At 39.8% G+C, this 10,991-nt stretch overlaps 1 protein-coding gene across 3 annotated transcripts; it reads right to left on the reverse strand.

Moving 5' to 3' along the window:
- Window positions 1-409: 409 nt before the first annotated feature.
- LOC139607583 (serine/arginine repetitive matrix protein 1) lies at window positions 410-8,779 on the reverse strand. Of its 3 annotated transcripts, none has more exons than XM_071460571.1 (10): window positions 8,639-8,779; window positions 7,104-7,165; window positions 6,240-6,923; window positions 5,248-5,883; window positions 2,129-2,244; window positions 1,902-2,013; window positions 1,709-1,781; window positions 1,475-1,546; window positions 1,226-1,375; window positions 410-972 (listed from the first exon to the last, which is right to left on the reverse strand). In XM_071460571.1, the coding sequence occupies exons 2-9, from the start codon at window positions 7,142-7,144 to the stop codon at window positions 1,235-1,237; spliced, it is 1,875 nt and encodes a 624-aa protein (XP_071316672.1). In that variant the 5' UTR covers window positions 7,145-7,165; window positions 8,639-8,779; the 3' UTR covers window positions 410-972; window positions 1,226-1,234. The 3 variants fall into 3 exon arrangements, with proteins under 3 accessions (XP_071316672.1, XP_071316674.1, XP_071316675.1); XM_071460573.1 differs by having other exon boundaries at window positions 874-969; XM_071460574.1 differs by having other exon boundaries at window positions 874-992.
- Between the last annotated feature and the right edge of the window lie 2,212 nt (window positions 8,780-10,991).

Genomic DNA, 10,991 nt, shown 5'->3' on the forward strand with positions numbered 1-10,991 from the left:
CAATCGGTCAATTTGCAATTTACATCCATGTCTGTCCAGTCATACTGTTTGTGGTGAAGACTTTTTTTTTTCTAATAATTTACATATCTTGAGACATAATCTTAAGTTATGGCCAAAAACATGTTTTGTATCATCATGGTGACCTTTGACCCCCACATTCTTATCCATTTGTTGAGTCCAAGTGAAGGTTTGTGCCAGATGTTAAAAAATTTGCATTCACAAGCATGGGATGGACAACCTGAAAAAATACTGCCTGCAGTCACAGCTGTCGCAGATGCATAAAAAGTGGTTGGCAGGCAAGATGATTTTAAGAAAAGATTGTAAGTTCATGTTTTGTTTTTTTAAATATAGCTCTACTGATGACTTGCACTCTGTCCAAATCTACAATCAAACAAAGACAACTCTCAAATAGAGCTTGTTAAATCCAATTTTACTTCAAGTCTCAAACAATAAACAGAACCTGTGATTATACAAGTTTTACAAGTAGTATCTAAGCATCACTCGACAAGCCATGGTTTCTATCCAAAACACCAATGATTAATCAAATAGGACATCTCGTGATATGTCTTTACAAACAATAAAGAGATGTTAAAGTAAACATTTCTTGGACAACAAACCTGAAATTGATTGCTGCTGGTAAACAAACAAACAAATAGTACTAAGACTACTGAAGTAAAATGAAGACTGCCAAGATCAAGAGCAGCAATTCCCAAATCAAAATACACAAGAAAAAAAGACGATAGTATAATATAATACAATGGTATGTGTTACAAATACTCTAAAAAAAAAGTACGGTAGTACTTCAAAGATGCAACTGAAACATGTTTACAAATGTAAGCAACAACACTTCCATAATATACAGGCAGGTAGGGATTGTAGTGAGAGAAGGGTTTGTGCAGTCCACCCAGCAGAAAAGGTCTTGAGATTTTTCTCTGTTTTCCAGTGTCGCATCTGCAGGATGTAGAGCCTCTGCTGAGATCAAGACAAAACTCCTGTGAATACAACATTTCTTGAAGATCTTGATAAGTAAAGAGCAAGTCAAGTTTTCTTTACAGTGATTAGTAACACAGCAGCAAAACAGCTACTTCATTCTATGTACTAAATAGGCCTTTTTACGGCCTGAGGATGGACTGCACTATTTGAAGAAGACACTACCAACAACAGTACATGGTCAGTTGAAATTGCCATGCTTGCCCTGTCATAGCCACACATCATGATTTCTTACCGATGATTATCACCAGCGTTGTTGGTTGGGTCCTCGGTTGTACGGCACACGCTGACGCATCACTCTCATGTTGCGGTATTTTGACATGATACTGTGACTTTTCCTGAACACTGGCCTCTGATTTGGGAAGGGACGTGGCACTATGCTCTCCTTTAAAAAAAAAAGAGAGAAATTAACAAATTAGTTATTCAGAAAACCATTTAACATTTCCCAGAGGAAGTAAGTGATCTCTGAAGAGGTTATGCATACCATGAGTGGTCTTCTCACATTTCCAGAAAATTCGGGACCTGTCTTCCTTGGACCACCAATGAACTTTGGTCTCTGTAAGAGACAACAGTGAAAGCTCAACATCTAACATCTAAACAAAATGAAACATTTCAAAATTGCAATATAGCAGTTTTTTTCTGCACATTAACCACTGTGATTCATCACACACTGAGACACAAGCTCTGCACAATCCAATAGAGTAAATGTTTCACTCACCTGCATGGGTCCTGGTCCTGGTTTCCTGAAAGGCCTCCCAGATCTGTAGCTGTCCTGCATCACATTAAATGGCCTGCAATAAAAAAAAAGAAAACTCCCTCTATAAAGTTTGCATTTAACATCTGATAACCACTAGACCTCCTAATAAACAAGAACCTTGTTTCAAACTACGGGATAATTCTTAGAAATTTACCTGAACATCCTCTTATCCAAATGTCCCCGTTTTCGGTCGTCGAACGATGATCTGGAATCATTTGTTTTTGAGAGTCTGCTGTTTGATGAGGCATCTGCATCTGGACTACGCTCTAAACAACAACAAAAAATATTAAAAACTGGCCTTTTGTTGTTGCAATAGTCAAGATTACTAATAATTTAATTAATAATTGCATCAATGAAAAATAATGGAAATAATTTACTTACCAGTCTTTGACTTTGGGCTGCGATCTTTCGGAGGTGAGCCATCTTTGGACGATGAGCTTGGCCTGGGTGGCCAATGGGACAAAACAACAAGGTCACGTTTCTCTATGGGAGAAGATCTGTGGAGAGTGTCAGAGAGATAGTGTTAACGACATCAGAATTCCTATTCCAGCATTATGTCAGGCTTATGTCAGTGTACAAACATCTTAAATGTGTCCTAGATACACTAACATCATGTCATACAAGTTATCACAGTGTTTAAAGAAACAGGCAAGTTTTTAAAAAAAAAATCTAAATCAACCTGTCAGCTCTTAGAAGAAATGCAATTTAAACCAGAAATCAACAGCATTGTTTTGCAGGCAGATAAATGATCATAAAAGCCAGACATCACACATGGGTACTTACAAAAACCAAGGAATGTCCATGCTCCTTTACTCCTACTTTTGTACCCTGAATCAATCTGAGCTGTCTTCATTTACTCAGTGATCAATAGAGCAGGCAAATCTTGGAGAGGGTTTGTAAGATACTGGTCTAGATCACGTCACCATATCTTCTATCATCCCTCTCTCAGAAGCGCAGGAGGACAATGCCCTTGTTTTCACTGTCAGACTGATGTTCGGAGGTTTTCTATCATCAGGTCATTCTGAGTTGTTCCTTTAGTTGTCTTATCATTTTCATCATCCAAATGGTTTCACAACATGCACATCAGAGAGAAAATGGAGACTTGAGTCTCAGAGATGTCTGTAGTTTTGAAGTGAATGGCTGAACACGTGAAGGCAGGTGATTATGTCAGCTTCTTCTCTAAAGCTGCACAGTGGTTTAAAGAGATGATCCAGTGTTTGTCTACTCACAGACAAGTCCAGGTTTCAAGGCTACTTTCTAAAGGCTTTGCAGTGCCCTCAAGTGAGACTTCTATTCCGCAGATCTCCTATGTTCTTTAAAATTGTTGGCATTGGGCAAGATTTAGGAAAAGGCAGGAAGTTAACATAGTTGACCGTTTTATTGGTTCCGCAGTAAAAATAAGGTCTCTTAATCCTCTTCATGTAGTAGCTTTAAGTTACAGTAGGATAAAGTGCCAAGAACTGATTGAGGACATCTTTGGTCCATCACACTAGGCAATATCTTCTCAGGATGACGTACTGTTTTGAATTAGAGACTTGGACATGGGTTGCATTAGCCTTGTAAAGCGACTAGTGAATATTCCGTTTTCCCTCAGGCTGAAGATTCACACCTCACATCAGATTAGACACACACAGGAACTGACCACAGCACATGCTGACCTGTGGGTCCAGCCCAAATGATTTCACACTGATAAGAATGAAAAAAGGTGGCGTGGTAAGGCTGCAAAGACCAGGCTGATGTTGCTTCTGTCCCCACACAGTATCAAGTTAGAATTCTGTCCACATGCAATCTCTCCTCTCATCTTGTTCTCATCTATTTTAAATCCATTCCCTTAGGTCTGTTTCGTTTCTCCATTTGTGTCTCATCCTTTTTAGACTTTGATCTTCTGTTGTGTTCTCAGCCACTTCACCATCCTTCTCCAGCAATTTAAAATGACACTGTAATACAGCTTTCACTGCAGGTATTGTTGATATGATGAAAACAGAGCTGGTCATCTAGTAGCTTGATGTTCTCTGGATTGACTCTTTTAAAAATTGACCGAACCACACTCTCATCAAAACGCTTCAAAATAATTCCCCGTCTGGTTGGTATTTGGCGCATGTCTCAGAGTATGGGAGTTGTAGGGTAGGAAAGCTTCTGGAAAGTTCCTATGAATGCAGCGAAGCAGACATCTCCAGTACTTAAGATGCACTGTATGAAGTGCTAGTAGTAGCAGTTTGGCTCCTCTTCGTTTGTTGATGCAGCACTATCCCAAAGGCTTCACACTTGCAGAACCATGCATTTTATTCAGGTTAGCCAATCCTTCTGGCATAAATTAATTTATTTTGCACACAGTAAGAGTATGACTTCCACTTGCAATTCCACTTCCATGTAACACATAAATTGGGGATTACTCTGAGTCTGTGTACACCTAGGTATGCATCTGATGAATGTGTAATGGTAAAAACCCCTGTGTATGGTGACTGGTGTGCTCTATCCGTCAAAATCTTTTTAAGCAATCAAAATTCCATCATAACCAGTGAGGAGCTTAAGGAAAAGTGGTTTAATTATTGGTAATTTGATGTGCATAAACAATGAAATCTTTGTATACGAGTTATGTATCAGTTTATCAGTGAAAATTAAAGCATGTGCATGTTGTTCTCCAACTGATTGTGACCAGTAATATCCAGCAACAGAAGTTCCTCTTCATTGTTTTACAGCTTTCATCATCTCTTGTCAGAAATAATCACCTTCATCCATCTTGATTATGTTGTGATAAGAGCAAAGCATTGGACTTTAGACTAGGTTGGTTCCTTGATCAAACATGCCATTTGACTTGTAACTTTGCTGTCCCACGTTTTACTTAGTGCCTTGAACAATCGCCATTCAATGTCGGACATCCATTTGATACAACTTGTTTCCCCAAGTTCCATGTATAGCTGACATATTGCCAATAATTTAAAAAGGCACAGCATGGCAATTTCAGTTGAGGTCATGTTAAATGCAGTCTTCTTCATGTCCTTATTTTGTGTACACAGGTATACTGCTTTATACGAAATGCTGGAACTTCAGCTTCAGTTTTCTTTAGTTTTCTATCAAGGATGAAGTGGTCTTCACAACATGCTGGAGAGCATTTCTTTTTCTTAAGACACTCAGTGCTCACAAACTGAAGAATCCTTAAACAGCACAGATCAACTATTTTTTCCACTCCCCTCATCAAGGTCATTAAACATTTTGTCAGGTTTTAAAACAGGTTGGATTTATTGATATGCTGTGTAACTTAGGACTTTCTCTTCAGTCAACTTGATAGGAAGATATTTTGAATCATAGGCAGCACGCGGACAGAGAGGCATTTGGGAACTTTTGTAGCTTTTCATCAACTGAATCAGTGTTGCACATTTAGCCCATCACGACATCTCCATTTTCCACAGCTGGCACCCCCTTCACATTGAGACATTCTTTCTTGACCTCCTAATCATCATCAAGCCCCTGCGAACAGTGCTAGAAGGAAAATACCGTACCTGTGTGTGTTCAAGGACCGGCGGGACTCCACCTGTTCTTTGCTTGAATCAGAGTCTCTTGAAGACTTGCTGCCATTGCCTTCTTCTCTGGAGGGTGACTGTGGTGATTTTGCCCTCCTTGGTTCCAGCTTTTTCAGAGGAACTGGATTTGACTGGAAACGTTTCTTCCTGATAGCAAGAACAGAGCTGACATTTCCCCTTGAGGAGAAGTCACCCACATGAGGCCTGGGTTTCACAGATGGAGGTATTCTGAGCCTCATGAGAGACTCTGCTCTGATTTGTCTGCTCTTAACTAGGTAACTTTTATCCCTAAGAGAGAAAGGTTTACCACCAAATGGCCTGGGAATACTGAGCAGCTGAGGTCTCTCTCTCCTGGGGTGTTTTGGATTGCCATGCTCCAGTGCAGGGTCTGAGGAGGGCATGCTGATGTCTGACATCCTCCTCTTGCGGGGTCCTGCCACTTGCCTCTCCTGAGGGATCCTATGGTAGGATGATGACTGTGGACCTCCTTTCCATGAGGGGGATCTGAAAGGGGGCAGGTGAGGGACATCTTGTGCCCTCTCTCTACTGTGGGATCTGCTGCCCTGCCTCTCAACCGGACCATGCTGCCGCCTGGAGTCTTGCTCAGATGACCACCTGCATATCCATCAAACAATAGAGAAATCATTACAATGAGAGATCCATTGCCATGTTAAGTGGAAGGCGGAACTTTTAACTTTTATCTTAATGCAGCCCTTTCTTTCATAATGCCATGACAGAATGAAACAGGTAGGAGAAGTAAATTTTCAAAGAGTAATTACAGATGTAACACTCCTCTCAATGGCAGGTGAAACCACATTTACATCAGACCCCCATTAATCCCCTCTAATAACTATGGGTTGGGGCAAAGTAGAGGTAATCATTATGACCCCCACGATTGGGAGGACTGGGCCAGCTTCAGGCCTCCTCTTTAATAATTTTACCCAGCTGGGATTGTTGCTTCACTCCTGTACCTCTCAGGACACGAGCCTCTCCCATGCATCTCTCTGGGGTTCCTCTGTGACCCAGAGGGCCTGTGTTCTCCATTGTGTGGATGAGAGAATGCTCCAGCCTCGTTCCAGCGCTTCATGCCATGACCAGAGTGCTCATACGGCCTTTCTCTGGGACTGTAACTCCCACGAGGATCTCGACTCCGCTGCTCCTGATGGGGAGAACCTGACAGCCTTTTGGGGCCTCTAAAAGACCCCTGGTAGGCTTGTGTAGAGCCTGGCCTCCTATCTGCAGGGAGGCTACGAAAATGTCTTGGGGAGGGTGACCTGTGACCTGAGGGGTGGCCATGGAAAGGTGGGCCTCTTTGACCTGGGGATCCTTGTGCAGGACTGCGCGAAGATGAATGATGCTGGCCATGGGGGGAGCGGTTTGGCCTAGAAGGAGAAGGCCTCCTCTGGCTATGGTGTGGTTCCATTTTGGGAGGGTATGATTGAAAGGAATCCTGATTTGGGGACCTCCAATGATTAAAACGTGGTTCCCTTTGCTCTCCCATCAGGGGGACTCTCTTGACAACTGGGGGTCGTCCTCTGCCTCTGGATTCTCTCCAGTTAAAAGGGGCCTTTCCTGGGTAGCCTTGTGCATCTCTTCTACTTTTGGAGTTGTAATTCCCTTCACTCGACCCGATGCCATGACCATCTCCATATGGTCTGATAGGACACAAGAAAAACAGGATTACGACATTACACATGCCACTTTTAATACCATCATTTTGCAAATTTGAGGGCCAGTATCAGTCTTAAATCACTATTAGTACACACAACAAAAGATTTAACAATCATGTATAAGACCAAAGTATCTGGTAACTTGACATGATCAAAAGACATTACCTGGGCTTTATGCGAGGTGGTCCAAAATGTGGTCGGACCATCCTTGGAAGTGAGTGAATAATCTATGATCAAAAAAAGAAAGCCTTAAGCAAATATAACGCTACATTCCTGACGCAAACCACAACCTTTGACCTGCCTTGACTCCACAGCTGAAACAAACACTTGAGTCACTTGGCCAGTTCTTGTGTTTTTTATGCTTTAAAAGCAACCCTTTCAAAATAAGAACCAAACCCTGCATGATTTCAGTTAAATTTATTTTACTCTCCTTCTATAGCTTGTCCATTAGATAAAAGTTGCTTTAACATTAATAAAACTTATCAATGTAAAAGTCACATTTAAAGTCTCTTTTTTTTTCAATTTCATAATGTTAATATACTGTTGAAAAACCTTGTTACAATAGACTGCTATGTTATAAAATTAAATGCTTAACAAAACAATATAATAAACACTGTAGTCTATATATTTTTAAATTAATAACATTTTAGAAGCTGAATTAAAGATTGTGAGTAAATCAAATGATCAAATTCCAACAATTCTGCAGCAATGGTACAAAGTGCGTGTATTTAACAGTTAAGGTTTTATGGTCTAAAAGCCAACCCACAGCAATATATTAACTAATCATAGATAAAAGCCCACCTAGTCGTGATCAGTCGTGTCTTTCTTTCAAATGTTTTAATGATTGTTGAGAAGGTCTTCAAGGCTGTGTAGGACAAACGTCAATTTCTACTTGCTGTTGTAGCAAAAAAAAAAAAAAACACACAACAGATGTGTTTCTGTCCTCAGTATTGTGTAATTCCGTTTCACACATCAAAACTGCAACATTAACACATTAACCTGAATATGTTAGTTATCTTTCTTTAAGTACATTATGTTGATATTGAGCTGAGTTGGCCTGAAATCCACCACAGACAGGACTAAATGTAAAATACAACAACACACTTGCACAACTTTACAGCTTTATTCTTTTTTTTTATTTTCCCCTGTCGTTATCAAACACAAGAACAGAGGAGTCTATACAACCTCGTTCATTTTTATATCGCACATCTAAGTAAACCAGGTGGCAAATTCAGAGTTATAACCACACACGGTTTAAGAGAGAATATATTTAGCTTGGGTGTTTTCTAGGGAGGCCGCAGCTGCAGCTTCAGTTTCAGCCCTGATCCTTAATCGGCCTCCATGTTTGGTATGAGCGACTGGCATTTGGTTGTTAAAAAAAATAATAATAATAATTAACACGACTCAGACATTATGTTCTCTCTGTGCGGACACAAACCTACGATGGAGTACTGGGCATTTTGATAACACACAGTGCCTAAATGTTTCGAAATGGTTTATATTTAGCTACGCAAAAGTGAAAAAGCACGTCGGACTGACGCTAGCAGCCTTCCCGAAGCTAAGTTAGCTACACTGGGTTTTTCGCTCGTTTGTAACGCAGCTCTCAGAAAAGTCTGACAAAATAACAGACGAAAAGTCAACTTTATCTGCCAGTAAATGTAACTCAAAAAAAAAAAAAAAAAAATCAAACAACTACTTACCGAGGACCGACCGTGGATTCAGTAAGTAGCTACGAGCGACTGCGACACAGTTCAGCTGCCCTTCCTCGTCGCACCGCTCGGCTTGTCTTCACAGCGTTTACCGCCAAGCTGAAGCGCCACCTACTGCCCCGGAGTGTGAACTACATGTGTGGGCAGCCTGCTGGAGGGTTTGCGCAGTTTCTTTCTTTTTCTTCATTCAGTTTAGCACTTAAACACATTTTTTGCTTCAGTAAAAGTAGTGTAGAAATACTCTGTTACGAGTAAAAGTCCTGCATTTAACATTTTTTCTGAAGTAAAAAGTATTAGCATCAAAATATACTTAAAGTATCAAAAGTAAAAATATCCACAATACAGAACGGTCCATGTCACAATAACATATATTATATTATTGTATTATAATCATTGATGCGTTAATTGTAAATACCTTTGTAGTGTTGCAGCTGACAAAGGGGAGGCTAATTTTAACTGCTTTATATACTGCTGGGTCCTTTAAGCTATGATGACGCATCATCATGTATTTGTTGATTATATTTTGTATGAATAATCAGAATGTGTAAAGTAACTAAGGCTATAAAATAAATGTAGTAGAGTAAAAAGTAGCCACAATATTTCGCTCCAGAATGTAGAGGAGTAGTAGCTTCCATTGAACGTAACCTTTCACCTCTTACAACAAACGAACAAACAAAAAGATGGAGAAAAAACACTTCAGATCTTCCTTTTCTCACACGTTTCAGTAAAGAGGCTCAGCCTGGAGAGGATGTAAATTCTACATTGATGCTATTCTACACTACAACCATACGACAGTACATCCTAATGCAAAGTAACTAACGCAACATAGGTTCATGTTTAGGTTTCATACCCAATAGAATCTGTGCATATGGTTTGATGCTATGGTCCTATGCTCATCTCCTTTCTCCCCTGTAGCTTCTGCTTAAGACATCTGGGTCTCTTGAAACCTCTTTCATCATGAGGTGACCAGTTCACAGATTTCCGTCACTAGTCAGTTTGTTTTTGTTGAAACTGTTTTAGGTGTTAACTTCAAAGTTAATTTCGAGGATGTGGAGCGGTTTTAAATATTTTGCCCTCATTTTCTGCACAAAGAACCAGCAACTCTCAGACATACAAGAAGAACTTCCATAACAGCAGAGTTGTTTCATCACACTGTATTAGCTGGAAATCAAGAGTCTAAATCTACATCTTAGAGTGATTTCTTTTTTTTTCTTCTGTTGCCTACATTTAATTACCTGTCTCTGAAGTCTCGAACCCCTCTTTATGTTTGTGATAAAAATGCGATCAGCTTTTACCCAGATTGCTTATTAACACAACCAAACATAAACACAGAATTCACCGTTTTATATTTTATTGTTTCAGATAACATTATCATGACCATGCTAACCATGCACAATGTCTACAGAAATTACATCACTTAAAGAGTTAATCTGGCTGTGAGAGAGAGTTTGGAGATATGGGTATGGACAGACGTGAATGCTTTTTGAGGTGGTTGTATGTATTATTTCTTTGTACTCATTAGCTTTTCCTTTAGATCAGTTCCTTTTGCAAAAGTGTGGAACATCTGTTTGAATTGGCAAAATATACAGCAAATCCTAAATTTCAAATAGTGTATGTTATTACACTGGCTACTTAACTTACGACAATTCAAAGAGCCTAACTAGACCATGTATTGTCTGAGAAACACAAATTTGAACGTCACTTCATTAAGTGACAAGATAATATGTACAAGCTGTTGGCGTAATTGTTTGCAGCGTGGCGGAAATGATGCGTTTCAAATCATGGTTCAAGTATTACAGGTGACAGACAACAACTCCAGTGGCAAAACTGAAAGGATAAACATACACAGCCAGAAGACTGTAAAGTTTTTCAGCAGAAAAATAAAGTAACTGGTCAGTCCCTCATAAGGCAGCTCTACTGGAATTACATTTAAACATGACACAGAAAATGAAAAATTGCTCAACAAGTTAAAGGGGATGATTCCCATACAGAACCACAGGGTACAACATGATAGACTTAGAAAAACTACAGCAATCAGCATCTTTATAGCTACAGGGCACACTTCCAACTTGATTGTTATGCAGACATCCCTGCCCCAGTGCACTTCATTCGTACAAGTCCATTGCCAGGTATCCATTGATTAGAATCTATGTTACTGTATGTCTGAAAGTTTAATGCATCCATTAGGAAACCATTTGCACAGAAAAGTTACCGAGCTGTCAGTATTTTCCATTTAATCAATGGAATAATTGCAAAAGGGAATCTTGCCCATTAAATGCACAAAAGTCCAAGTCTGTCTGCAACAAACAAGTAGTAACAAGTAGACGTACCATCATTTGTGTTG

The sequence above is a fragment of the Trachinotus anak genome, unplaced genomic scaffold (genome assembly GCF_046630095.1).
Source record: "Trachinotus anak isolate AG129_WGS33_773 ecotype Australia unplaced genomic scaffold, CSIRO_AGI_Tana_v1 ptg000024l, whole genome shotgun sequence".
NCBI lineage: Eukaryota > Metazoa > Chordata > Actinopteri > Carangiformes > Carangidae > Trachinotus > Trachinotus anak.

What these genes read in the sequence shown, in the direction of transcription:
- LOC139607583 (XM_071460571.1), bottom strand. Translation starts at nt 7,144, where the DNA reads ATGGTCCGACCACATTTTGGACCACCTCGCATAAAGCCCAG. An exon ending in TTGGATAAGAGGATGTTCAG is followed by an intron (nt 1,782 to 1,901) that starts GTAAATTTCTAA and finishes TTTTTATTGCAG; the next exon opens with GCCATTTAATGTGATGCAGG. An exon ending in ATGTGAGAAGACCACTCATG is followed by an intron (nt 1,376 to 1,474) that starts GTATGCATAACC and finishes TTTTTTTTAAAG; the next exon opens with GAGAGCATAGTGCCACGTCC.